Raw genomic sequence first — 24,609 nt, 5'->3', positions numbered from 1 at the left:
GATTCCAATTTAACACAAGTGCATTGCATTTCAGGCTCCCAAATAACTATTGATATCTGCTGTCCTGGAGCAAATCACATCTTCTGTGACAAGTCAGAGAGCTGCTCTTTTTCTATCTATCTTCTTTTTGTTATTTTTAATAGCCATGCATTGTTGTGGTGCCTTGAAAAAATATTTGTGACTTGATGGATGGGTCCCCTTCTCTCCTGCTATAAGCCCTGGTTCACGGGTTCATCCAGTGCTTGGTCTTGCCTACAGAACTCACCCTGACCCCTAGTGCTTTTAAGATGAGACCATGCTGGGTCCCATTCGGATCTGTTAGGGTGCAGCACACACTGTACAGCTCCCTGACTCTCCATGTGGCAGCTAGGGTGGGGAGCAAGCTTTCGTGATGGTCACAGAATAATTTAGGTTGGAAGCAACCTCTGGAGGTTGTGTGGTCCAGGCTCCTACTCTGAGCAGGGCCAACTTTAAAGTTATAGAAGATTATTCAGGGTCTTCTCCAGTTGAGTTTTGACTGTCTCCAGGAATGATGACTCTACAGCTTCTCTAGGCAACTTGTTCCCATGTTTGACCACTCTCACTGTGAAGAATTTTTTCCATTTGCTAAGGTACAGGAATACGGGTATCTTAAATACAGGAATACTAACAATTGTAGCACAGGTCTAAAGAAAACCATGGCTGTATTCGACCAATTTCACCCAGACTTGGAATTGAAAAGACAAAGTAAATCTCTTTCAGGCAGTCTGCTGTCTGAAGGCCTGTTAAAGGAAATAAAGACAGATGCTGTAGAAATGCCTGTGGGGTTGCAGTGGGGGAGGGTGAGGCTGTAGCTACTTCTTCACTTCCCTCTGTCAGACTTTGCTGAGCCCAAACCTCAGTCAACACTGGGGGCTGTGTAAGGTCTCCCCAGTCTGCTCCAGTGCCAAAGTCTGCCAGGCCAGACCAAACAACCTCCAGCAGCAATTTGGGGGGGGGAGGGGGAGGGCAGGATTTAAGCTAAGCTACATATCTTTGCAATGCAAAGGACAGGTGCTTACCTTGTCCATTTTGCCAGCACAGCTGTAAGGGCACAGCCCCCTGCGCAGGGGCACAACAAACAGCTGTACAAGTTAATGGCTTGAGCGGCCATGGCCATTTCTGCAGGCTTGCTCTGGCACCTGCGGTGACACAGAGAGCCCCAGGAGCTGCTGGGGAGCTGCCCCTTTTCAAACACATTGATGAGTCTCCATCCCCCATCAGGAAGGGACACCTAGCAACAACTGCCAGCTGCTATCGAGTATTTAGAAACAACCTTTAAACTAGACCACATAAAAGGCTCCTTCTAGGAAACATCCTTCAGTTAATGGGTATGAGGGAAATCATACATACCCTCATGCAGTATTAGCAACCCAAAGCCTCTGCTTTTTGTGTTGCCATTGGTCTCTTTCATGGGATTATTGACAGAGCATCCCTGATTAAGGACTTGTGTTAGATATGTGTCACTAGTCAGGCTTTATATTCCTAAATGGGAGCTGTACCTTTGCAGCTTTCCTAGCAGGCTGCCAGTTGACTGTTTGCAGTCTAAATTATTTTGCTATAGGAAAGTTAGGAAGTACTGGCCAGAGCAGCATTTTGAAGAGGGGGGTTCCGACCTCTTCAAGTATTTGGGTGCAAAGAGCTATTGGGACATATCCAGATATAGACACATTTTCTGGATGAATACTTTTCCACTAACCTTACAAAGAATCATTACAGTGACCTCAGGGAAAATCCAAATCGGGGAAATTTCTTCAGGTGCAGGAATCTGGGTGCATTCTCAGAATTCAAGCTGAAGTGTTTCTGTACTGTAATTCACGGGGGGAAAAAAAATGCTGTCCTTGGTAGCACTGCTTTTGTTCCTCCTTCCAATGGAAAACTGGGGAAATGATCACAAAAACAGTATTTTAATGATAAACATGAAAAGATTTGACCAATCAACCAAGAGCTGAAAATGAGAAGACTTTTCTTTTATAGGAGGAGAAATGCATCCATTTTCTCTTCCCTGTAAATTTCACTGAAAAAGGATGAGTTTGTTTTTGTTCCCTGACAGAAAAAAACAACCCCTTTGAGCCCAAACTGTAGAAGAAGCATCTTGGGGCAGGGGGACTGACCACATCGAGTTTTTGCAAATGCAGAAATAAACAGGGTCCTCTCTTTACATATTCCCTAGTGGCAATTATCCCATGAAACTTGGCATTTGCACACCACACTGCATTTTTCATGCGCTGATGGAGCAATCAGCATTGAGATTGGCCCATTCAGCACTCAAGAAGGTGGAAAAGGGATTTCTGCTCCAACTGTACATACTGTTTTTTTCCTCCTAGTTCTCCTGTATTCGCCTTGTATAGCTGAGGACCACAGAAGGGATTTTTCACCTCACATTTGTAGCTATCAGCTAAGAAAAAAGGTAAATTTAGATCCTCCACCATGAAATTAACTGTAATTCTTTATGAATTGAACAGGTCCCCAGTGGTACCCTTCCCGTGTTGGCCTGCAACTGGAACGCAGTAAGTATTCTGGTGCATGTCAAACAGCCATCTAACATATTCCTAGCCTTGTCTCCTCCTAATGATAGTACTCTCTCTACATGTGTTATTGGGTGAACTATTAGCACTTTTTCATTAATTGATATCTGTGATCAACTTACTAGCATCCCCATCAATAAAGGAATCTGATGACTTTCATATCCACTGCATATAAAAATGTTTCAGAATACAGCATCTGATCAAATAATGAAGACAGGGCAGTTTTTTAATGTAAAACCATTTGCAGAAAAACTCACTCACTGCAATGTCAGTTGTAATCCTTGTTCAGAAAGCCTCCTCAGAAGACACAAGTGACTGCAGAAGACAGCCTCTTTTCTTTGTGACAGTTCACCAGCTCTTGGCGGATGTGGAAACGAGAGATGGAGCTACCAGGGACCCTGTGGCATTTGGTCTATGAACAAACAGCTTTGTAGAGCCCTAGAAAATGAGGACTCAGCACTTGGTGCAATTTAGCACCCTCACTGACTTAAACAGTGAACAGATGTATATTGAAAGGGACACACACGATGTGAAGTGGAAAAGAGAAAGAAGAGAAGTGTTATGGCCATGGCAATACCCCGTGCCAGTGGCTGTCAAGGTTTCCTAACACCCAGCTCACTGCGTGTCTGCAAAAAGAGAATTAGACACTGGTATTTTATGCTGTTCCTTGTACACTTTGGGTTCAGTAGAACTGGAAGCAGATGTCTCGGAATACTGTAGAAAGGGCTCGGTAATGCTCAGGTACACGTGGTCTGTCTAGGTGAGACAGCTGACATCAAAATCTTAGGTTGTGAGCCTCGGCCCAGGAAAAGGTTACATTCACCATGGTGGTGCCACGTATCATAAAATAGCCTGGGAATGAAAATGCTCAGGCAAAAACTATCAGAAGATACCAATGACAGAGACACTACATAACATCTGCTTTCCCATTAGTCTTGCACAACAGAAGTGCTCTGTGAAATTGTCTGTGCCTTGCGTGCCATGTCTTGAATGGCCTAGATTAACAGAAATAGCATCGTAACCATTGCTGTGTGTTGCTGCCCAGTGTCACAGCATCCTAATGCTTTTGTTAAAGTGAGGAGAGAACAACTCTTGTACACATGCTCTAAGCCACAAACCTGGAGCATAAGAGGCAAGTTACTGAATGAATCAGAGTGCAAGTTGTCTTTTTTACATTTAAGGAGTGCAATGCAAATTAAAAAAAATGCCGTAACTCCTTGATCATTAATTGTGCAGCCTATACTTTAGCTGAGTCACTGAAAGGATATGTGTTGCTCATGTCACTTCCTTTTGCCTCTTTATCATTACAGATGGGCCCTATTTGAAGGATTCCATTAGCATTCAAAGCCTTGCAGTTTCTTCCATCATCACGCTGTATTTTACAGACCTGGGTCAGCAGGTCAGTTGGACCACAGTAAGTACATCCTTGTAATTATCAACACAATACATCTTAATGTACAATATGTTTTAGGATCAGATTACTTCAACTTCCTCATCCTGTCCTTCCCCATGTCCAATGGTGTAATTACTTTATCAGCAGTCAAAACAGGATTAAATTGATAGTAAGCCAAGCTATCAATGTGCTAACTCAGACATCCAATTAAAGATTAGGAGGTGGACATAATATTGCTTAAGGGAAAAAAAGTCAATTTTTAAAAACAATTTTAGCTTATCTTGGGTTTATATGCCTATGCAGGATCCATACCCAAATACATTCATTTGCTGCATTGCTCCTCAGCTTTTAAAGTGAAAAGATATTAGGAACAAAAAATGAATTTCTGGTAATCCTTTTATTAAAACAGGAAAATTATCAGATGGGAATGTCTGACCCCTTTCTTCCCCCAAAGGCAGAGCCAAGGATGCCCAGCTAGGCTCAGGAGTCACAAAACTTTTTAATCTCTTTGTCAAGCCTCTACTGTCAAAGAAAAGCATCTGCCATGAGCAATCATACCTGTATCATGCTGTGAACACAATCATGGTCTGCTTTGCCTTTGGACTTCAGTTATTTCCTCTAAGCACTGTTGGAAGGTCAAGGTGGCAGGGGAGAGGCAACATGTTCCACACAAACCAGGCTGGCGTGGGGAGCCAAACCTTAAGGGCTCCGCTGTGCTAGAAGCTCTAGACTCAATACTTTCACAGTCCAAAGACAAAAGACACTAGAAAAGCTTGAAAGGACAGTGAAGGAATGGCAAATGTAGTGACTTTTCCTACAGCACACATTGTCAGATTAGTCTTGCTGCTGCACTGACCCAGCATGTTTTTGTGCACTGCGCTAGCTGGGATAACAAGATACAATTGTAAAGGGCAACACAGCCCACATATGTACATTAGGCAATGGGATTCCTGATTTCTACAGTAAGAAACATGAGTAAGAACTACGCAATTTGGAAAGACATAAAAGCCACGATATGATTATTCATAGCACCTAAAAACAATGGTCAGTTGCTTACGATTCTTTTAACAAAGTAACTGAATAATTTTTAACTGTTGTCATGGCCATGGGCCAAATTAATAGACTCTTACCGCATGCAGCTCACACATGCCACCCCGCTCACCTGGTGTGACCGCCTGGCCCACTGACAGGCCGCTAAGTGCCAGCTCTTTAAGCAACTTGCAGGTGATACACCGGTTCCTTTCACCGGTGGGTATGCAACAGCTTCTGCCAACCTCCTCTGCAAAGCTTGGATTTTTCAGCAGAGTGGGCAAAGCACTGGTTAACTTTTCTCTAATCTGGCCCTCCAAAATCTATACAGCCCAAACCTATTCCAAACTTCTTGTACAGCCCAAGCACAGGGCGAGTGCACAAGAAAAGAGCATTTTATCACCCTTTCCTGTATTGTGCTTCTAAGCAAGGAAGAAACCTCTGTGCTCAGAGGATAAGAACAAGCTGCTTTGTAGATCCTTACTTCCTTCATTACTGGAGGGGTAATACAGCAGGGAAGATCCGATCTTCACACTGTCCCAGTGAGGTAGCAGTCACTATGGCTTAGTAAGCACTCCTACAAATCACTTAAAGAATGGACATGCTATTCTACAGCTCCTTATCAGTTAACCAGTGCGTTTGAGGTGGATGTTACAGCTAGAAGCTGTCCTGACCTTGGGAAATGGCAGCTGCTAGACCAGCACTATAAGGTGACCTACGTACCTGTCCAGCTCCAGGTCACATGCATTTCTCACTCTCCAGGCAGCCCCTAACAGCACAGATTCTGGGGAGTTTCAGCCCTGTGAATAAGAACACGACTTGTATCTAAGCCTTCCCAGTTCTAACACAGGGCCCAAACCCCCAGGTGGCATTAAGCAGTTTGCTTCAGTGGTGTTAAACCAGTTCGCACTGCGAGACCTACCTGTTTCAGCAGAAATCTGTCATGTTACCATGGCTGAGGTTTTGCTGCACTGATTTCCATGGGGCCATGCTGATTAATGCTAGTTGGTGTCCTGTTTCCCCCAACCCATCCCACCATCTCTCCAGCATTTTAACATTATCCCCTGTAGACCAACAACTGGGGAATTTCCTTGCAGAGCAGAAAGCGTGAGTAATGCTGCCTCATGTTTGCTACAACTAAGTAATCTGCAAGAACCTTATTTATTCTCTCCTTTTGTGGTGGTTTATGTAGCCTAAGACAGTAACATAACTAAAGCTTAATATCCCATTGTAAATAGTACAGTTATGACTAGGCATTGATACTGCAGGTGGTGGCATTTTTTTTTTTATAATTTAATCTGTGCAGAAAGTTGGCTCCATGAGTTTCTGAATATTCATCTTATCTCTTTCTGTTCCATAGCCTAAATTATCCCAGTTTTCAGTGAGAGAAATCTTTTTCTTAACCATGTCATTTAGTTTAAACACTCAGAGATTTTATAGCTAGTCTATAGCAATAGAGAAAAAGCGCATGGAAAATTGTGTTTTAACAACAGCAATTAAAAATGTATTTTTACACAGGATGTGCAGTTTTACTGCTATTTTTACTGTGCTTAGAGCTCCTGTTCAAACTCCCTTGCTGCTCTATAAGATTTATGCGCACAGTAAGTGAGGGACACTTCTGATTTAAAGGGTTGACATTTAAATAAACAAGGCACAGGATAAAAATATTCTTATCTCTTGTCAGCAAAATGATAGTTGAAGTACGAAGAGCCAGATTCAGAATGCCACATTTAGGTCTGTAGTCCAAAAATAGACACAGAAGCCCTTGGAGATTTATTGGTGCTCCAAAGGATGATGCAGTGAGCATGGATCTGGCTGGGGAAAAAGCTAAGCACAGAGATGGATCTGAACTCCTAGCATCTCAATCAGGATCTCATGTGATATGCTCGCTTGAGAAGCAAGAACACTAAGTCTTCTCTTGGGGATTTACACTAAGAGCAGCTCATGTTTTGTTTTGTTTTGTTTTGTTTTAAAGATAGGAGGAGAAGGTGGCACCCACCTCAGGGGGAGCAGTAACCTCTCCAGGCATGTTATAGAAGAAAATATCAAAACTGTTGTCTGTTCCCAAAGGAACAGTTTGGGTCCCTAACTCTAGCAGCACATTTTGAGTCAAGAAATCTCAGCTTCCCTTCTGGAGCATGCCCAGACTCTGATTTACAGTCCTTGCCAGATTTTAGCATGGTGACTCATGAGTTTGTTGTCTCCTACTCTCTACTCTGCCTCTGCATTTGAAGTTGCTACTTCAGAGGAAGGATGTTTCCTTTGCAGCTTCTGCCTTTTTAAAACATGGTTGCATGGTGACCAAAATCTATTTGGTGTATTGTGGTGTGACAGGCCAGACATCCGCTAGGGCTCAGACTGCACCACAGCTCCCAAATCAGCTCACCAGGTTTTCACTAGTTCTAGAGGTTGGATTGCTCCACAGAGGACAAAAAGGGGTGAAGAATTTACAGCTGTCCTCCACTGGAGCTATTAGAAGTCGATCGCTTTTGACAACAAAGCCATCTCCTGGGATAACATGGGTGCAAGCCCAAACGTGACTGGTTCTTATAGATGAATTCAGGCCCCCATGGCTCATCCTCAGAAAGTATTTTAGGGTGAAAAACAGTTTCTTCACATCATGGCTTTTGTTAGATCCCTCTGTGTCCTACCTTCTTTTTTATAAAACAAATATTAGCCGAAACACATAATTTAATTCCGTGCAAGCTTTATCAATTCCTTTACCCTACCTGGCAAGGGGTACTTCAGATTTGCTGACTGATGCTACAGAGATGCTAATGGGAGCTGAGTTTACAGATCTTTCTACATGTCTCCTGCAAAAATTGTACCCCCAGGCAGGGGTGTTTGAAATTCCCATTGCTGGATGATGAGTTTTTATTTAATCTCTGTCCAATTTTAGATCTAAGCTTGCTTGACAGAGACCCCTTCTTATACACTGCAATGTAATGTGACTTTTTGAAATGTGGTTGGCATTTTATTCCTAAGAATACACACTGCTGCTCTTGTCAAAAGGAAAAAGAAAGCCATTCTTCCTGTTCACATTCAGACTTCTGTTAAAGCTTCCATCATTTGAGCAGTGACTGCACTTCCTGATTGATTGGCTTCTGTTGTCTAGTTGCTACCAGGGCAAGTTACCAGAAGGATCAAAATAGAACTGAGAAAATAGCATAAAAGTGTAAAAAATACATTTTATCTCCAATTCTCTGAATTTCATAAGAAGGATTAACCCTGAAACACAGTACTTTAGTAAATATTTTTTGTAATTGTAACTTAAAACTAGAGATTACTTAAATACTTAGACTTCTGGGAGCCTTAAAGTACTGAGGCTGGCAGCAGAACTGCTTCATTTGCTTAGATTATTGTTACTTAGGCTGTAAATTCTTTTTGCCTTCTTACACTCCCCCCACACACATGCACACACACTCACTCTGAACCCTCTCTAAATGGCTGAATCCACACAGCTCTGACACAGACAATAAATAATCACATAAAAAACCTTTAATCTGAGTTACCACTTCAACAGACTTTGGCTAGTGTGTATCAGAGAGCTAGCTGAAAAATTGAACTGTTTTTAATAGGTTTAAAATTTTACATCATTTTCCTGGAATAATTTCAATTTTTTTCAATGAATTAACATTCTCAATTTAGAAATGTAGAGACTAATACTTCTTTAAATCTTAGAAATCTGAAAATTCATGTTTTCACTAATTGGTCTGTTCCCTTCTAGTTGGCAAGTAATATTATCACCAAGTTTGAGATTGTGAAACATGCACAAGCAGGCAAGAGATTCATATTTGAAACTTTGCTTTTTCTGCTGCTTGTGATTATGTAAAGCAGATTTACACAGTTGGGAAACGTGCTGTATTGAATAAATAGGTGTGCCTGTTCTCTCAGTGGGAGGAGAGTGCTTGGGTCAAAGTGCCTCTCAGGAACAGCTTAGGACCCTTTCTTTACTTTGGCAATGGGAGAAGAGATTTTGATAAAGGTTTATAACCTCCTGATGGTACATAGTAAGAAGCACAGACAATATAATAAATAAATAAAGAACCTAAATAAATACAGTAATAAATAAAAGAAGAAAGACCAGATCTGAGGAACTTGGAGGAAGGGGAGGGCTGGGAGTCCCCTGAAACTCTGTGCTCAGTATGAAGATGATAGATGTAAAAGTTTTTGTAAAAAATTTGTTTGGTCATTGCTTAGGAAGGAATTTGAGGTCAAGGTAAGAGAGATGGCTGAGGGTCTGTAGGATACATTGGTGATGAATGAAAAAATATTTTTTCAGTGGATATATATCAGAGCTTTTGTGGCCAGTTCAACTATAGTTGTGGGACAGGACCATCCAAACTGAGTAACACATGATTATGGAAATGTGGGTACACAGAAAACTTTGCAGCACTGCCAGAGAAAAAGAATGTGTCATTTTGTGTAAATGTGTGAGCAGCTTAAGAATGACTACAACACAAAGTCTCAAAGAGAAGGAATTCCCCAAATGTTCTCATCTCTAAACCACCTGGATTGATAGAGAATTTGATCCTAGAAGAAGATCTCCAGGTAAAAAAGTCACTATTTCCTCTACTGCCACTTTTCCGACTAGATTTATTTGTAATGCAGAGCATCTCCTTTCTACAGCCGACAGTTGGTACTTCGCGGAGATTTCTGCTTGAACACATAATATTACACACAATAAACGTTGCTCTACCTTGGTGCAGCTGGCCAAGTCCTCAGCTGATCGGAGTCAAATGCTATGAACTTTCAAGACATTATAACATTTCACAAAGTCAGACTACACACACAAGATCAGTTTTATTTTTCATTTAATTAAGTCTAATAGTTTTCAACCTCCAAGGTTATCAGGAGAGAACAGCTTGCTTTTGCCTGATTTCTTGCCATGGTTTTATATTGTTTGGGCCCTTCCTTGGGCCACATACAGTTTTGGCTCTGTTACTGCCCAGCGGCAGCATGAAATCAACTGATAAGGGAAGAGGAGCCCTCTCTCTTGCTGAAACTGCCCAACTGGCTGATTGGGATTCCTCAGATGCTGCTTCTAATAAGGCCAAGCAGAGTGTTGCAATGATTTCTCCTGGTCTCGGCAACAAATGCCACAAGCTCATGATGAACCACGCCAGCATATCAATTCTTCAGGCACCAAAGGGAGTTAGGGACCTACTTCTAAAATTAATTCTAAGAGAGGTGAACGTTTAGTTGCTGCTGAGCACAGTATAGGCTGCAGAACCTATACGTAAGTCTTTATATTGATACCCTTGAGGTTTTGCTGCTTCAAGATAGAGGGAATTCAATAAGCCTAAATAGAGCAAGCTGGTTTTTTTCAGTTAGATAAAGCCTTATGCTGAGACCAGTCCTGCTACTAAAGGAACAAGAGGCTACTCCATGCATGGTGCAGATGAGAGCAGCCTCCGCCCTATCTGTATTCAGAGGAACTACAGAGGTAGACAATTGGTCAAACTCTTCCCAAATTTGTGAGTAGTTTCAGTCCCTCTAACAAGTCTGTGTTTGGCAAAATCATGATGTGTGGAGAAGTTTTGCCCAGCCATTCTGGGGGTAAGGAGAGCACAAAATGGTGAGTGAACCAGTGTTTGGGAGAGTGAGCTGCTTTGCCCACATCATCTCGTGACCTTGATAAGTCTCTGGATTTATATCTCAATTTCCAGATCTGTGGCAAGAAAGTAACAGTATTTTCCTCTTATGCAAAGTGCTTTGAGGCTTCTATATGAAAAGCACTGTGGAAGAGCTAGCTGAGATTATTAGTGTTTAAAAAGTATTTAAAAGTGCTGTTACATTTAGATGTCTACATAGCAGATGATGGCTACACATTTTAAAATGGTATTCATTATAGGCCAGATTTCAAAATGCTGTCAAAGCCCTGTAAAGATTTGGCAGCAAATCTGGATTCACATTGGTGTTTGGTTACAAACGGAACTTCAGTTCTTCACTGAATATATACATATATAGATACATACATATATATATGTATATACACACACACACACACACACACACACAAATGTATATGCAAGTTATAAGAAAAGCATTTGTAATTATCAGCAATTTTCCATTTTGAGCAAGGATTATGAAAGGCATGTGCTCTCAGGGAAGAATCTTGCCTAGAGGATGAATTGATTTGATGCCACAGCAGTGGTTTCGGACAGCTCAGGCTTAGGAGAAGAGACAGGATGGAGCTGTGATTTCTCCTCCTTTTCCTCCCAGAGGAAGCATAGGACTGGCTCAGGGAAAAGCAGCATGTGTCGCTGTTCATTCCCCAGCTCCTGGAGCTGCCCTCCCTAAGGCAGCCCCAATTTGCCTATGAACTCCTACAGCGAATCCATCCCTACTTCTGGTATTTGCAAGAAATACTGAGATGCAGCCTTAAATATGCCTAAATACTCAGTCATCACAAAGTCTGTCCAGGCAATGGAAGTTTTAGATGTGCCTGCTTGCACTATTTAAGTTTTGTAGAACAGATCTGGTAGATATTACATGAGAATTGGAACAAAAATCATTGAATATTCAAGTAGCCCTGAAGAATTTTCCTACCTGATACAAAACTACTATTAAGGATTTTTGCAGCAGATGAAAACACAAAAATTTTAAAAAGATTTAAAGATGACGCTAAAATGGTGCAATAATTATCCTCAGCTAAATATAGGGGGTAATTAACTATAATGAGGTACCAAAGCATATGAAACAGAAATTGGTCCACAAATTAATAATGTTTCTTAATGATCATTATCTCAAGAATGCTTAGGGTTGGGATTGAAAAAGGAGTCTAAGGGAGTTAGATGCTAAATTTAATGTGATTTGAGGATTTGGGAGAATTCAGCTGTCTCAGTCTCCTGGGTTTCTCTGAAATTGTAGCTGCTCTCTGTATACTCTCATATAATAATGGTCTGTCTGTCTGTCTGACATGAGCAGATCCTCCTCCTTATGCAGTTCATACTGTCTCTTCTGACCCTGACTCAGACCTGCAGCTGGTGTCTGTGTCTCACACTTATCGAAGAAACTAAGCTCAGTCTGTTAGATAAATTATATCCTGCAGCTGTTTGTCCATCAAACAGTTACCCAGCACACGCTTAAGCTATTTTATATCTCTGGCTGTGCCGAGAGCTGCAGGCAGCAGCCCAAAGCTGTTGTCCCAGCTGCAGGTATCCTCCCAGTGCACCCACCCCTTCCCGGCTTGAACCCAAACACCCCATTGGCACTAGAAAGGGAAGCATCATGCCCAGCACTGATGAACTGGGAAACTACCCCTACATGGCATGGAAAGAGCTGCGGGAAGGGATCACCACAGAAAAGGTTGTATGGCCTTTCCTCAGCTCCATTCTGCAGCTTGTCATCAATGTGATAATGTGAGACGATGCCAAAAGGCAACATGATACAAGCTTGGGTGCGTTGTGCAGTATTACAGAAAGGGCATGTCATAAGCATTACTGAGAGGAATTAGCTGATGGCCTCGTGCAAAGATTGCTAATCTGTGGGCTCTTAGTTTATAAAGGTTCCTAGGGACTTTTTTCAGGCTCCCTCCCCTATTTCTAACTTCCTTTTGTCCTTTTCTGCCTTTTCCCAACCAGTATACACAATACTTCACATGAGAAATCTTTCCATTCCCTTTAGTGGTCCCACTGGGATGGCGTCAGGCACTAACACAGCTGCCCCTACCAGCCAGAAAATTCACCTCACATTCCCTGTGCATTACAAACAGCAAATGAGTTTTAAGAGCTTCTTTAACCTCTTTTGCATTCAGATCTCCCTAAATACACCCTCTGCCTGATGAGGGCTGGGATTATAATCCCTAACCTGGTTGTTATTCAGTTCAGTGAGGTGCTATTGGCACAATAATCTGAAGAAAGGATAAAAAAAGAGGCCTCTGGAAACTCTGGGGAAGCTGGTCCAATCTAGTTCATGCAGGATGAAATGCCTTGCTGTTTTAGGAATTATATATTCTGCACTGTTTTTTCATTTGTCTGTAGATGAGTGATGGAAATACCATGTTGGAGGCTCCCATTTATTAGCTTTCTTTCAAGATATTTCAGGTCCCTGTTTTGTTGGTTATTTAGCAGATGCTTCCAGCTTAGGTGTTACTGAATCCCAGGATCCCCAAGGACCTGATAATTCAGGTGCTCAGAGAGGCCTGAGCTAAGCACCTTTTACATGGAGCTCATGGCTGTGGGAGGTTTGCCCCAACAGCAAAACTCTCCCCAGGCCACTTAGAGGTAGCTAGAGAGTATCATGCCAGACACTGGAGAGGGGGGACGGTAAGACAACTGGACACTGCAAGATATAAAACATGCAATCGAATGTACAGGTGCAGGAAAAAAAAGAGGCAATCTCCTAATTTGTTCCTTCAGGAAGTTAATAATTCTCTTGAGCTATGAAGATTTTAATAGAGATGTAATTCAACATTCTCCTCCAGGAAAAGATCTTTGTTTTTATTATGGACCGCCATATTTTGCTACACCAAATATATCAAAATAATCTAGGCAAGCCCACAAGATTGTAAAGAAGTAATTTGCATTCAAATATTGGATGTTTTTGACATTTCTGCAGAACAAAAATGCTCAGTGTTTTCAATGATCACTTTTTTTGGCTTTTATCAAAATTATGTTTCTTTTTTGCAGAAACTACAAACAAGTTACAATGTCATTATTTTCAGTTTTCTTGTTTAAAGTTTCATTATTATTGTTTTGGATAGAAATGTGAACAAAAGCTAGTATCTTCGTAATTTCCTCATTTTCTGAGCATCTAAAAATATTAAGTTGACTGATCTTTAACACATAGCTAATACCTCTCCAAGCCCAGCAATTTGGTCAACTATAGGATGAGTATGGAGATTGTAGCTAGGCTTAATTGTGTACATTTATTAGGAACCAATAGCTAAAAAAAAAAAAAATGCTTGCCTTTGGTTGCCAGTGTTTAGAACCGATTATAATATTGTGTTAATTTAGGGCTACCTTCCCTTTCACCCACCTCAGCTCATGGGATTTGTAGCAGTGTTTCTCTGCCTTTCTCCCTGGGACTCACTTGTCATTCCTGGTCAGTTTAAAATTCCTGGTTCAGAAAAGAAGAGCAGATGTTGTGGTGCAGGAGAAGCAAGAAGGGAGACGGACTGAAGCTGACCCACAGGGTCAAAAAAAAAAAAAAAAAAACCCACCCCAAACCCCAAAGAACTGGACCTTATCTTCTAAAATTGAATGCTACCAACTCCTTAGCTATGTTCCACAATGTGATGCTGTCATGACAAAGGGATATACAGTCTTGCCTGCCAGACAATTCCTACTTTCCCTGCCAAACTCCGGCCCGGATGGCATTCCTCTGTGTGGTTGATTAATGCTTTGTGCTGGATGTGCCTGACACCTAGACCCAGCCCTCAGAGCACCCTGAGCATGGTAGTGCTGTTCGCTGCTGTGTGTGCTGTGACTGCTGCCATCAGCAGCTTCTCTGAATTCCCTGCATCCCTCCTCCTACTTCAGGAGCACCTCCTCACCCCAGCACATGGGTCCAGTTATCACGCGGCCTGTAATTTTGGCTGTCAGAGAGAGGCTGGATTTTCTACTCATCCTGTGCCTTTCCTTCTCCTTTCAGCATCTGAAATTAGCCAAAGGGTGAGGAGGGAACACTTGGTGCAGAGACAAGTAGCCACAACTTGGTGCCAAATCCTTCCAATCTTTCCCTGGCAGCTTTGTAATACATTCATGCCAAGCAGATGATAAAAGCTGGTAGTTATAGGGATATTTTGTGGTGCAAGTCTTCGCTGAGAGAAAAAGCTACTTTGGGGAAAGCAGCTCATTCCAAGGTCTTACACTGACCTGCTCAGACCATACTGCCTGTGCTTGTGTTTCCTATACCAACATTTTCTATATTTAGTGTGTTAGATAAAGATCATAGCAATTGTCTCTTAGAGTGTGTTTACAGACTGCCTAACAAGGCAGGCACAGAGGAATAGACCAAAAAACAATTAAACCAAAAATCTAATAATCTTTCGGCACTGATGTGTTTCACAACAAATGTGTCTTCTCAAACATTCCCTGATCAAATGTGTCCATACACACACACAAACACAGAGGCAGCTGCTCTTGGGATCATGCAGAATCTAAATGGTGCACAAAAGCCACGGCGTCATGTTGAACAAAGTAAGTTTCCTACTTCTGGAGACTGAGATTTCTGAAGCGCCTCACCCCAGCATACGGGAAAAAATGGTACTGGAGGGCCCCAACCAAAGAAACCTAATTTCAGACTGTTTTTGCAGGAAAATCTCTTGCTTGTTTCCAAGCTCTTCTGAAGAGAGTTTGGAGGAACACTGCATTGTGAGTCTAGGTGCCTGCCAAATACTACTTTTGAGAAAGGCAGTCTGAATTAACTGTTACTCCTTAAACCACAGATTTATTCATTAGGATTCTATAGCAGTGCAAATAGCCACCTTGAAGCTGAACAGTCCATTAATTACAAATCTTTGTCCCTTAAGCAACGTTATGCACTTGAGTTATGATTTGCCAGTTACTGTCCCTTGTAAACATGTTGGACTACACCACTTTAATCCAGGATTTCATTCCAGGAGGGACAGATAATCAAATCCAGACCTGATATCATTCTAACCACATTATACTTCCTCCAGCTGTTAAATTCTTTAAAGCGCGCATTGATAAAAATAGATAGCCCTCACAAAAGGGCTGCTGGTCTGCCCTGACAAAAGGTGATACCCGGCTGTACGAAAGCAAAGCCAGAACATCAAACTTAGGGCTACTCCTTGCGACACTGCAACTGCCCCTTCTCTCCCCTGTGCCCATCCCCACTCTGAGGCCACTGTGGTGGCTGTGCCCGGGGCTGCTTCTGCTGACCCCTGCCTTGGACGGAGGCCCCCTGTGGCACTGGGTACATGTTCAAAGCGCCACCCCAGGCAAGCAGGCCTGGATCTTCCACTGCTCGCTGATTTCAAGCCACGATCCCTCCCTTCCAGCTGACCTCGGATGCTAGCAACCGGCATCCAAAGTTATGGTATGCTTGCTCCTCTCTTACGCAGTTGGCTTTTGATTGATGCATCACTTGCTTAATTGTGAAAAACACTGGCACAAAGCAAGTTGCCTTCTGCTTTTGGGGCCTACATTTTCAGTGCTATTAAGATTCAAAATAGACATCTGATGGCACAGTTGAAAGTATAAAGAGGAGATAACTGTGATTTTGAGCTTCCTCCACTGGGTTAATGCTCTGCACAGAAACCTCTCTCTTTTTTTGCTAGAGACAGCAGGAAAAAAAAAAAGTCTACATGTCATTTAAGTCCTCAAATAGAGCTAAAATGACATTTGAAGGATGAATAGGTGTTGTGGATAGGGTTATTCTTTTTCTCATGCCTTTATTGGTACAATTTCATACTCTCATACAGCTATTTTCTTTTTCATTTCTAGTTTTTTCTAACAGAATACACCGGGCCTCTTCTAATATACCTGCTCTTTTACATTCGCCTCTCAACTATATACGATCAAGTGGAAAGCACGAAGAACTTTCGCCACCCAGTGGTACAGTAAGTGGCACACGTGAACTGCTTGGTGGAGGACAGGGAGCCAGGGGCCTCCTGAGGGAGATAATGCTGAGTGTCCAGCACGGAGGAGGTTACAGAGGGTTTGAGCCAGCTTTCCCACCCACACACAACTGTCTTCAGACTTGGTGGGAGTTTCAGATTGTCCTTACAACCTGTCGGTATTTCAGTAAAGCTCATTAACCTGACCAAAAACAGGATATCAGTCGCAACGGTCACTGCATCTGCTTACAATGGGATGTTGTACTTGCCACAAACAGTGTGCTCTCTAGACATACAAGCTGAAAAAAGGGTGAAATACTAAACAGAAGGTGTAGTAAGCCAAAGTCATGCTTGATAGAGAGGACAAAACTTCAGATGCTCCAGTACCAGTCTCTTCACAGTGCCTTCCAGCTCTGAAGGGCATGTGAAAAGATGGGTAGCATCAGCATCCAGAACAGAAGGTAACTACCTCCATGCCAGCTCTCACCTAGATAACAAAGAAGTACTTCAAGAGGTCTGTGTGTCATGAGTCAGGTCAAGAACAATTGATTAAGGGACAAACAAGCGAAATAGGAATTTAGAACTGGTCATTTGCCTTTGAAAACTAAACTCTTCATAAGGTAATTGTCATGGCCACAGGCAACATATTTGCTGAAGGAGTTTTAAGAAACAAAAAAACTTCAGCAAAAAGCAAAAGTAAGAGCTCATCCACTGTTATAGAAGAGTAGAGAGCACGTGTCGGAGCTACCTGTACACACACACATATACACAGAAGCTCATACATAAGTATACACCGTTTAGCTTTTCTTCTGTCCCTCGCTCTAGCAGTAATGCTAACAAGAACAAGGAAATGCTTCAGGAATGACACAGTAGGAGCTGACCACAAGGAAACACATGCTGGTACTGGTTCATCTGCTAGAACTCAAGAGCATGCCAAAAAGCAGTGAAAAGAGGACAATCAACTGATGAGACTTTTTAGGAAAAACCCTGCCCTTCCCAAGCCCATTTAAAGGAAGCTTGGAGAGATAAAGCAGACCTCATTCATGGGAGGGGTAAAGAACAGCTACAGTTGAGAAAGTAGCTAGCAGGGGGATTCAAGGCATTGCTGCCACCAGCTGTACCCCTCTGCAGGATGGTGGCTAGCGTGCCAGGCTGGGAACTTTCCAATCTAAAGAACTTGCTTCTCTTCAGTCCAGTTTCCCCCGCTATGGGGGCATTTGCATCTGGCAGAGGGGTGGGACATGATCAAAGAAAGCCTGTCTGTCAGCTGTACGCATTAGAGCATTGGAGCTGGGATGGCACACAGGGAACAAAGAGACTGCAGAACAGTACGGCTTCCCCATAGCACTCGGATCCGCTACATAGCGGAGAAATGCAGTAAGTAATATTACCATTTACAGATGGAGGAACACAGACTTAGAGAGAGAGTAAGGGAGTTAGTGGAGCTGGGAATGAGAACACAGGACTGCTGAATTCAAACCCAGAGCTACAAGATTCCTGGCTCCCTTCTCTTGCTCATACACTTAAAAGGCATTTTTAGTAGCACAGAAGAGCCAGAAATACCTTTACCTTCTTTCAAGTGGGCAAGGAGCATGCAGAAACCTTCCAGTGATCACTCTCAAAGGGTTCATTTGAGGTCCCCATCCTAAGTCAAATTAAATTTAAAATTCCCAACAAAGCTGAAAGTTTGCTCTGGCCTTTAGTTAAGTCGTTAATTGTTTGAAATTTTCTTAGCTTAAATCTCCATGGTTTAATTACTTTGAAATTGTTTAATCTTTGACTCTGGCTACCATACAAGATCCGTCATAAAAGTATCTGAGATTTCACATGCTGAAAACCACTTTTCATTTACGTCTTATAATTGGCTTACAGTGAGACAGGCTCTGGTAGTATGGTAAATGTAACCAAGATAAAATGCCACCAGGAATCACTCCTGACATTTGTTTTTAAAATTCAATCTTTATGAGCTGCAACTCATTCTCTGAAGCAAATCAGCAGCGCCTATTATTGTTTCATAATCTTCCTCAAAAGAGAATCAGTATAATAATTTTTAGAACAATTACCACATTCCTTTGCAACTGGGTACAAAAAAGCCATCACAATGGATGAAGTTCGCAACAAAAATCTCATTTTGAGTCCACGAGAGAATGAAATACAAACTACCTCCATGCAGCTACTTGAGTTGGCAAAGAACAAGGAAACAATTCAGAAGCTATTCAGAATGTTTGCAAATGTCAGACACATCCTACAGGAGCATTAAGGTAGCCTTAAAACGTGGGAGACGTCTTTTGGAAAAGCATGGCAGACGTCTGCTTGTGTACACAGCTGTCCCGTTTTATGTCCTGTCAGGGCCATGTATCACATTCAGAGCTTGAGGAGCTCTTTTTAATTCAAGTTTGGTAAAAATAAGTTGCTTCCCTGTAAAATGGAAGCAACTTTGTATAATGCTGAAAATGATTCCATTAATCTTTGGCTCCAGATGCTTCAATTAAGACAAAAACCTTAAATCCTAAGATTTCAGTACAACTTTGCAGTTTTGGAATATTAGTCCTTATTCTTTTGCGACAATAAACTGTGAAGAAATAAAAAGCAGTCTTTCACTTACCTTCTTTTCCCTTGTTTTTTCCAGCTTGGCCTGCTTCTGCCATTGTTTACACTATACCAGACATCTTCTGGAGACGTTATTTGTCCACAAGTTTTCCGGAGGGCACACTCCTCTGAAAAATATGATAAAGGTAATATATTTATCATTTTATGTAGGGCAGAGAAGATCCTCATATTAAAGCAGTCCTTTGAAGAAGATAGGAAAATTAAAAATAATCTACTTTCCAGCTCCAACAATTATGATTAGTCAAAATATAAATATAGGAAGAGTCTTAGGGCCACATCTGCAAGGACATGAATAAGACTCAATGTCCATTTTTGCTGCTGCAAAGCAATGTCAACTTTGACTCCTCCACCCAATGAGCTGATTGTCATGTCCAGGATATTTTTCTGATTGCTACTTTTTTTTTTTTAATGAGATACGCTGCTGCAAAAACTAGAGACGACGACAGAAATCACACTCTACTTCCTTGGCGCGATAAAAATATAGAGTAAGAGACAACCCTTGCATTAGGAAATTAAAACCACATTACAAATAGAAAAAAATATATATGTTCTCATTCTATAGATGGAGCCCTCAGGAAGGAAAATGCTCAGCTGCCTAAAGTCATCTGGCTCTTTAGTAGACTTCTTGAATTTCAACCATTTGTCATCATCTCAGTCTCTCCTTCCTCTTATTTTACATCCTCATTTTGTATCCCCTCCATCCCATTCAGTGTGAGGTAAAGATCCTCCCTTTTAAAGATTTGCAATACATTTACAATTTCAGTGAAGGAGATAAACATAGGTCCATGGTAGCTGGCTCGGCTCCATTCCAGTCAGAAAAGAGCTAGTGAAATATGCACAGGTAGGGATGCTGTCTTATGATGCACGATGTTTGAAAATAAAGAAGAGTATAAGCTAGAGCACCTACATGGCTTTGGAGCCAGAGTGCCACTTCTGAAGTGATTCATGCAGGTGGGCATTACAGACCCACCGTGACTGTTGTTCCCTAGTGTCTGTGGTACAGCTACCACAGTGGCACTGTGTAAAAAAAATGAGAAAGCCTGACTTACTGCCCTTGCACAGGGGACAGAGCTGCAGCCAGCCCTAGCGCACTGCTCTTCCTGAGACCGTATGGAGAGCAAGGAGGCCCTTAAACTAGACATGTAGAAAGGCTTTATCCAGTACCCCACGGTAACTTCAGTCAGTTCATTCAGTTGGTCAGCTGGTGGGTTTTCTTTTTTTCTCATAGAAAGGACAGGAGCAGTGACCCTTAAACAGGGCAAGACCATGACCAGATTATCTCCGCTTGGGCTTTCCCTTATCTCTGTGGTTTCAGACATCAGGAAAAAGCAGCCAGGGTGCTGCTTTTTTATAGATGGATGAGGTGGGGCTGAATACGTAAGTGCAGTTGCAGCATGTGACTCAACTGCACGAAGCTCACATGATATTAATGGAACTGTGTGCCTTTTCTGCCTTTCCATTTTTGTTCTTTATAATCTCAGCTGGTTTACCATACCTCTGTCTTGGAAATGATGAGTTTAAGATATAATCACAGCTCAACTGCTTGAATCAGCCCTCAATTTTTATTAGCTCAACTCAGAGATATATCCCCTTCAGTGGTAGAGTTCCCTTACTCCAGAGAAGAAAACAAATGCCAATTCCTGCAATAGACATCAAACTCATTCAGCACACTCTGAAAAACCTATACTTTCTTTTTTTTGTGTGTGGGGCCATAGAGCATTTAAAAAAATCTGTATTACTGTTCCTTAACTCAAGGAGCCACTGCAAAGTTGATCAGTGATCATCTTGTTTTAATGTGTTACCAGACTATATATAAAAATTTACAGTTCATAGTTTCTTACAGCCCTTTTTAATAAAAGAAGTATCTTTTGTCCATTCCAGGGCTGTGCCTTTTACTGGGGATTCACTTCTTGGATTGCATACTACATCAACCACCCACGGTATACACCACCATGTATGTATAAGCAGAGCACAAAACTGATTTTGGTTTTAAAAAGGTTTTGGTGTGCAACTTTAAGGTCTCCAAAATCAGTAGAGGTTTTGGCCTACACATCAAATCATATGACTAATCTGCCCAGAGATAAGGCTGCTATAAGGAAGATTATGGCGAGGGTGGCGCTCCTGCTTTGTCGCTAAACATACGTTCCTGTCAGCGGTGGGTACTTGCTGTACAGTTTTACAAACAGGATGTATCAGCCACATGGAGGAAACAGAAAGATCAGTGTATTTTGCTCATCTTCACAATATATTTGTTGAGAATACATGGGACAACTAGAGCTAGCTGTGTTTTCTTGGAGAAGAAGAGTTATTTATTTGCTGAAGAAATGGCCTTTTTTGTGAAACCAGAAAAAGTCAATCAGATATTGTTGAAAAAAATGAAAAAAATCCCTTCTTTTTACTTTCAGATTTCACTCATCATTCTGTACCTTTTCATTATATTTTATTGCTATATTGTTATTGCTTTCTGTTTTTTTCTTCACCTGCTCTTTGAACTTTTATTTTATTTGATCATAATTGTTATAACTTTTGTTTCCCGCTACTTTTTTGGGGGTGGCATTTTATCATTGCCTTTGTCTTCCTTTTCCTCTGCAACTGATACATATCTATGAGCTTTGGGGAACGTATGATTTGCTTTGTCAGTTTTAATTACATATCTTTGTACTCACAGTGAAATATCTCATTTTTTTCAAACCAAAAGTTCTCTCAAGTGGCATTTGCTTCCATTTCAAAATAATACAAAAATTCAGTTTAAAAATGATGTGATTCATTGAAAGACATTTGAATTTGGTGTGGCTTTTACAGTAGTGCTGCAAACAAGGTGAAACCTAAGACAGAGCTCTTAGCAGTCCAGGCGATCAGATCAGTAGGTGCAGCTTCTTTACTCATTTATAGAGAAAAGTATTTGCTTAAGATGCAATCTGAAGCCAGAAACCTTATTCACTCTTCCGACTTTTTCAAGAGACAAAGCCTTCAGAAGAAGTGCTTCTAATTCCTTGCCACTGCTTTAAAGTGACATTTGTAGGTAAATGGGGCAAAGCCCTCTGGCATAGTTAGATTGATCAGTAAAAAACGGACAAGTTATTTTGGATGCAGGTGACCTCCACAGTCATATCCAGAGTTGATTATTTTGGGGACAGATAAGGAGAGGCAAGCAGGTAATTGCAGAGTGGCAAATTAAACCAGGCTGACAAGGAGCCTGTGACAAGCATCTGGTTAGCATCTACATGCTTGGCTGTTGACATGTCCTGGCCATTCTGCGGAGAAGTTTCAGTGTATGCCCTTGGCACCACAGAGGAGCTGTGTGCCAGCCAGTGAAAAAAGGTTCTCGAAAGCAGATACTGGTTCAGTGAAGTGAGGTACATGTGATTTGTGTTGCTCAGCCATGAACAAAGCTTACAGGAGAACTTCAACCCTATGGAGATGCACATGATACAGCACTATGGGAAAAACAGCAGGAAGGAGATGCAAGCAAAGGGCAGTTAAAAACTGCAAAGGTTAAATGCATCTCTTGCATGGTCAGACTGTGAAGCAGATACTGGATATACAGAAAAACCTCACTGCTAAAAGCATAATAATGGATAGGTTACGTCTTGGATTCTCTGTTCATGAAGATAGAAGGGCCTATCCAAAACACACGGCTGAAGTGGAAATGACATACAAAAAAATGTAATTTCTGGCCTCCTCCTGCCACTGACCTTCACATATCCATCTCTCCTTGTCTTTCCAAGCAATTTAGCAACACCGACTGCTTTGACAAAGCACTTGGAGATATGAGGCTGACAATGTTAGACAGAAAAAGTTAGGTGAAAACTGCCTTGAGATCAGTGGAGAGGACACTGGCATTTCCTAGAGTGCTGCCACTATTTACATTGTCTTCATATTGTGTGATAATATTCACTCTTTCTGCAGAGCCTGTCAAGAAAGAAGTATTTCTGCTCCTCAGCACCAGATTAATTTCACCCATAGCAAACCATGTGTATACTGTAAAATGCAATTTACAATTTCATTCTATTTTCTAGCATTTGGCCACAGACAAGTTTCTTTTGCTGCCCTTACTTTTCTGGTATGTACAAAAAATAAAGAGTTATTAATGATTGCGGAATAGGAACAAATTGCGATTTAGCAAAATGCAGTAATGCTGCTATGCAACTGTGTATATATGTATGTCCACTCCTGCAGTCCTGTGTCATTTGACTGGATATAGTGATACATATAATTGATTAAGGTTTCTGGGCGAGAAGTCTCCCAGTTTTACTTGCCTATATACAGCTTAATGTAATGATGGTACATGTGCTGTGTCTGAGCGTCATGAGAACATCTTCCACATTATTACTACTCATAATTGTGCAGAACATTAATATTTAGACAGATACAAACTTGCAATTTCTAAAACACTAGAGAATTATATCCTAATCAGACTTTTCAATAGCATTGTGTTCCCTAAATAACTTAATTTCTATCCTCAGCAGCAATTAAAACCAAAAAAATCCCTGCCAAAAATGGGTGAAGCCAAGGGAAAGTGCAGTCGAGGAAGGACAGCCAGTGTTTGTTTGTCAGCCTTGCGTTTAACCCTGCCTTTATGTAGCTACACTTACAAATACCATTTTTCCAGTGCTGTGATTAAACTTTTTTTTACCAAATCAGAAGGAAGAGGCATGGGACTACACAGAGATAAGGGCACTGCTAGCATTCGCACAGCTTTCTGTAACGGGGGTCCCACGAGGGGCAAAAGTTCTGAATTTCAGTGTTTTGGTCATGTCTGTATACAAAGCAATGCCATGGACAATTGGGATGGCTTTAAAAGGCTGATGCCCCTTGAGGGGGAATTTGTAAGAAATAATTCACATGGATCATTTTAGAGAATGTTTCTAAGGCACCGACATTCAGGCTATTCAATACAAGTTAAAAGAAACTGTTTCATAACAGAATATATCACCTGTCAAGTAGATGGCAGGTCAACATAATCTTAGCTGGGAAGGGAGAGGAAAACACATCGGTTCACCCATATGTGACTCCAAGAGTGCAAAAGCAGACAATGCTGAACCTGATGTTTCAAAGAACGCAGCTGTAAAGAGAGACAGCGGCTCAGTAAGAAATTATCACATGCGAATGCATATTCTCTTCCATTCTGTATTGGTGTTATACTTGGAAATGCTGAGTATTAGCTTACCCAAACAATCACAGGTAACTAAAGTGATCAGCGCCTTTGAAAATCAGATACAGACTGATTTCCAGAAATATGACAGGAAAAGAGGACAGTCACACGTCTAGGTTCCTTCAGGCAAACGCTGTTCAGAAAAGCACTCAAGTCCTTAGCCATATTTAAATGCTTTCGTATCTCAGGACCCTTTAAAAATCACAGTTTTCACAGTGTTTGTCTCGGGGGTTGGCCATGCAGTCCTCTGCTTTTCCTGCCTAAATAAGGTATAGCGCAGACATGCAAAATCCTCGTGTGAACTCCAAGTGCTTGGTGAGGCTCAGCAGCTGAGAGCTGTCACCCCTCA

At 41.6% G+C, this 24,609-nt stretch overlaps 1 protein-coding gene and 1 long non-coding RNA gene across 2 annotated transcripts in view; one reads left to right on the top strand and one right to left on the bottom strand.

The window, feature by feature from the left end:
• The window catches only part of LOC112980780 (uncharacterized), a 124,031-nt gene that overhangs the window by 55,093 nt on the left and 44,329 nt on the right, over positions 1-24,609 (bottom strand). The window contains exon 2 of the long non-coding RNA XR_003258509.2: positions 19,101-19,212. This is a non-coding gene — a long non-coding RNA (uncharacterized LOC112980780). The remainder of the gene's footprint in view (positions 1-19,100; positions 19,213-24,609) is intronic.
• The window catches only part of TECRL (trans-2,3-enoyl-CoA reductase like), a 64,944-nt gene that overhangs the window by 33,216 nt on the left and 7,119 nt on the right, over positions 1-24,609 (top strand). Inside the window, exons 3-8 of the mRNA XM_026095937.2 lie at positions 2,484-2,528; positions 3,857-3,960; positions 16,383-16,498; positions 19,125-19,230; positions 20,987-21,059; positions 23,125-23,168. Of these exons, the coding sequence (XP_025951722.1) occupies positions 2,484-2,528; positions 3,857-3,960; positions 16,383-16,498; positions 19,125-19,230; positions 20,987-21,059; positions 23,125-23,168 (488 nt within the window). The remainder of the gene's footprint in view (positions 1-2,483; positions 2,529-3,856; positions 3,961-16,382; positions 16,499-19,124; positions 19,231-20,986; positions 21,060-23,124; positions 23,169-24,609) is intronic.

This window comes from Dromaius novaehollandiae, chromosome 4, assembly GCF_036370855.1.
Source record: "Dromaius novaehollandiae isolate bDroNov1 chromosome 4, bDroNov1.hap1, whole genome shotgun sequence".
Lineage (NCBI taxonomy): Eukaryota > Metazoa > Chordata > Aves > Casuariiformes > Dromaiidae > Dromaius > Dromaius novaehollandiae.
Note: the sequence above shows the minus strand (reverse complement) of the source record. Positions and strands in the feature narration are given on the sequence as shown.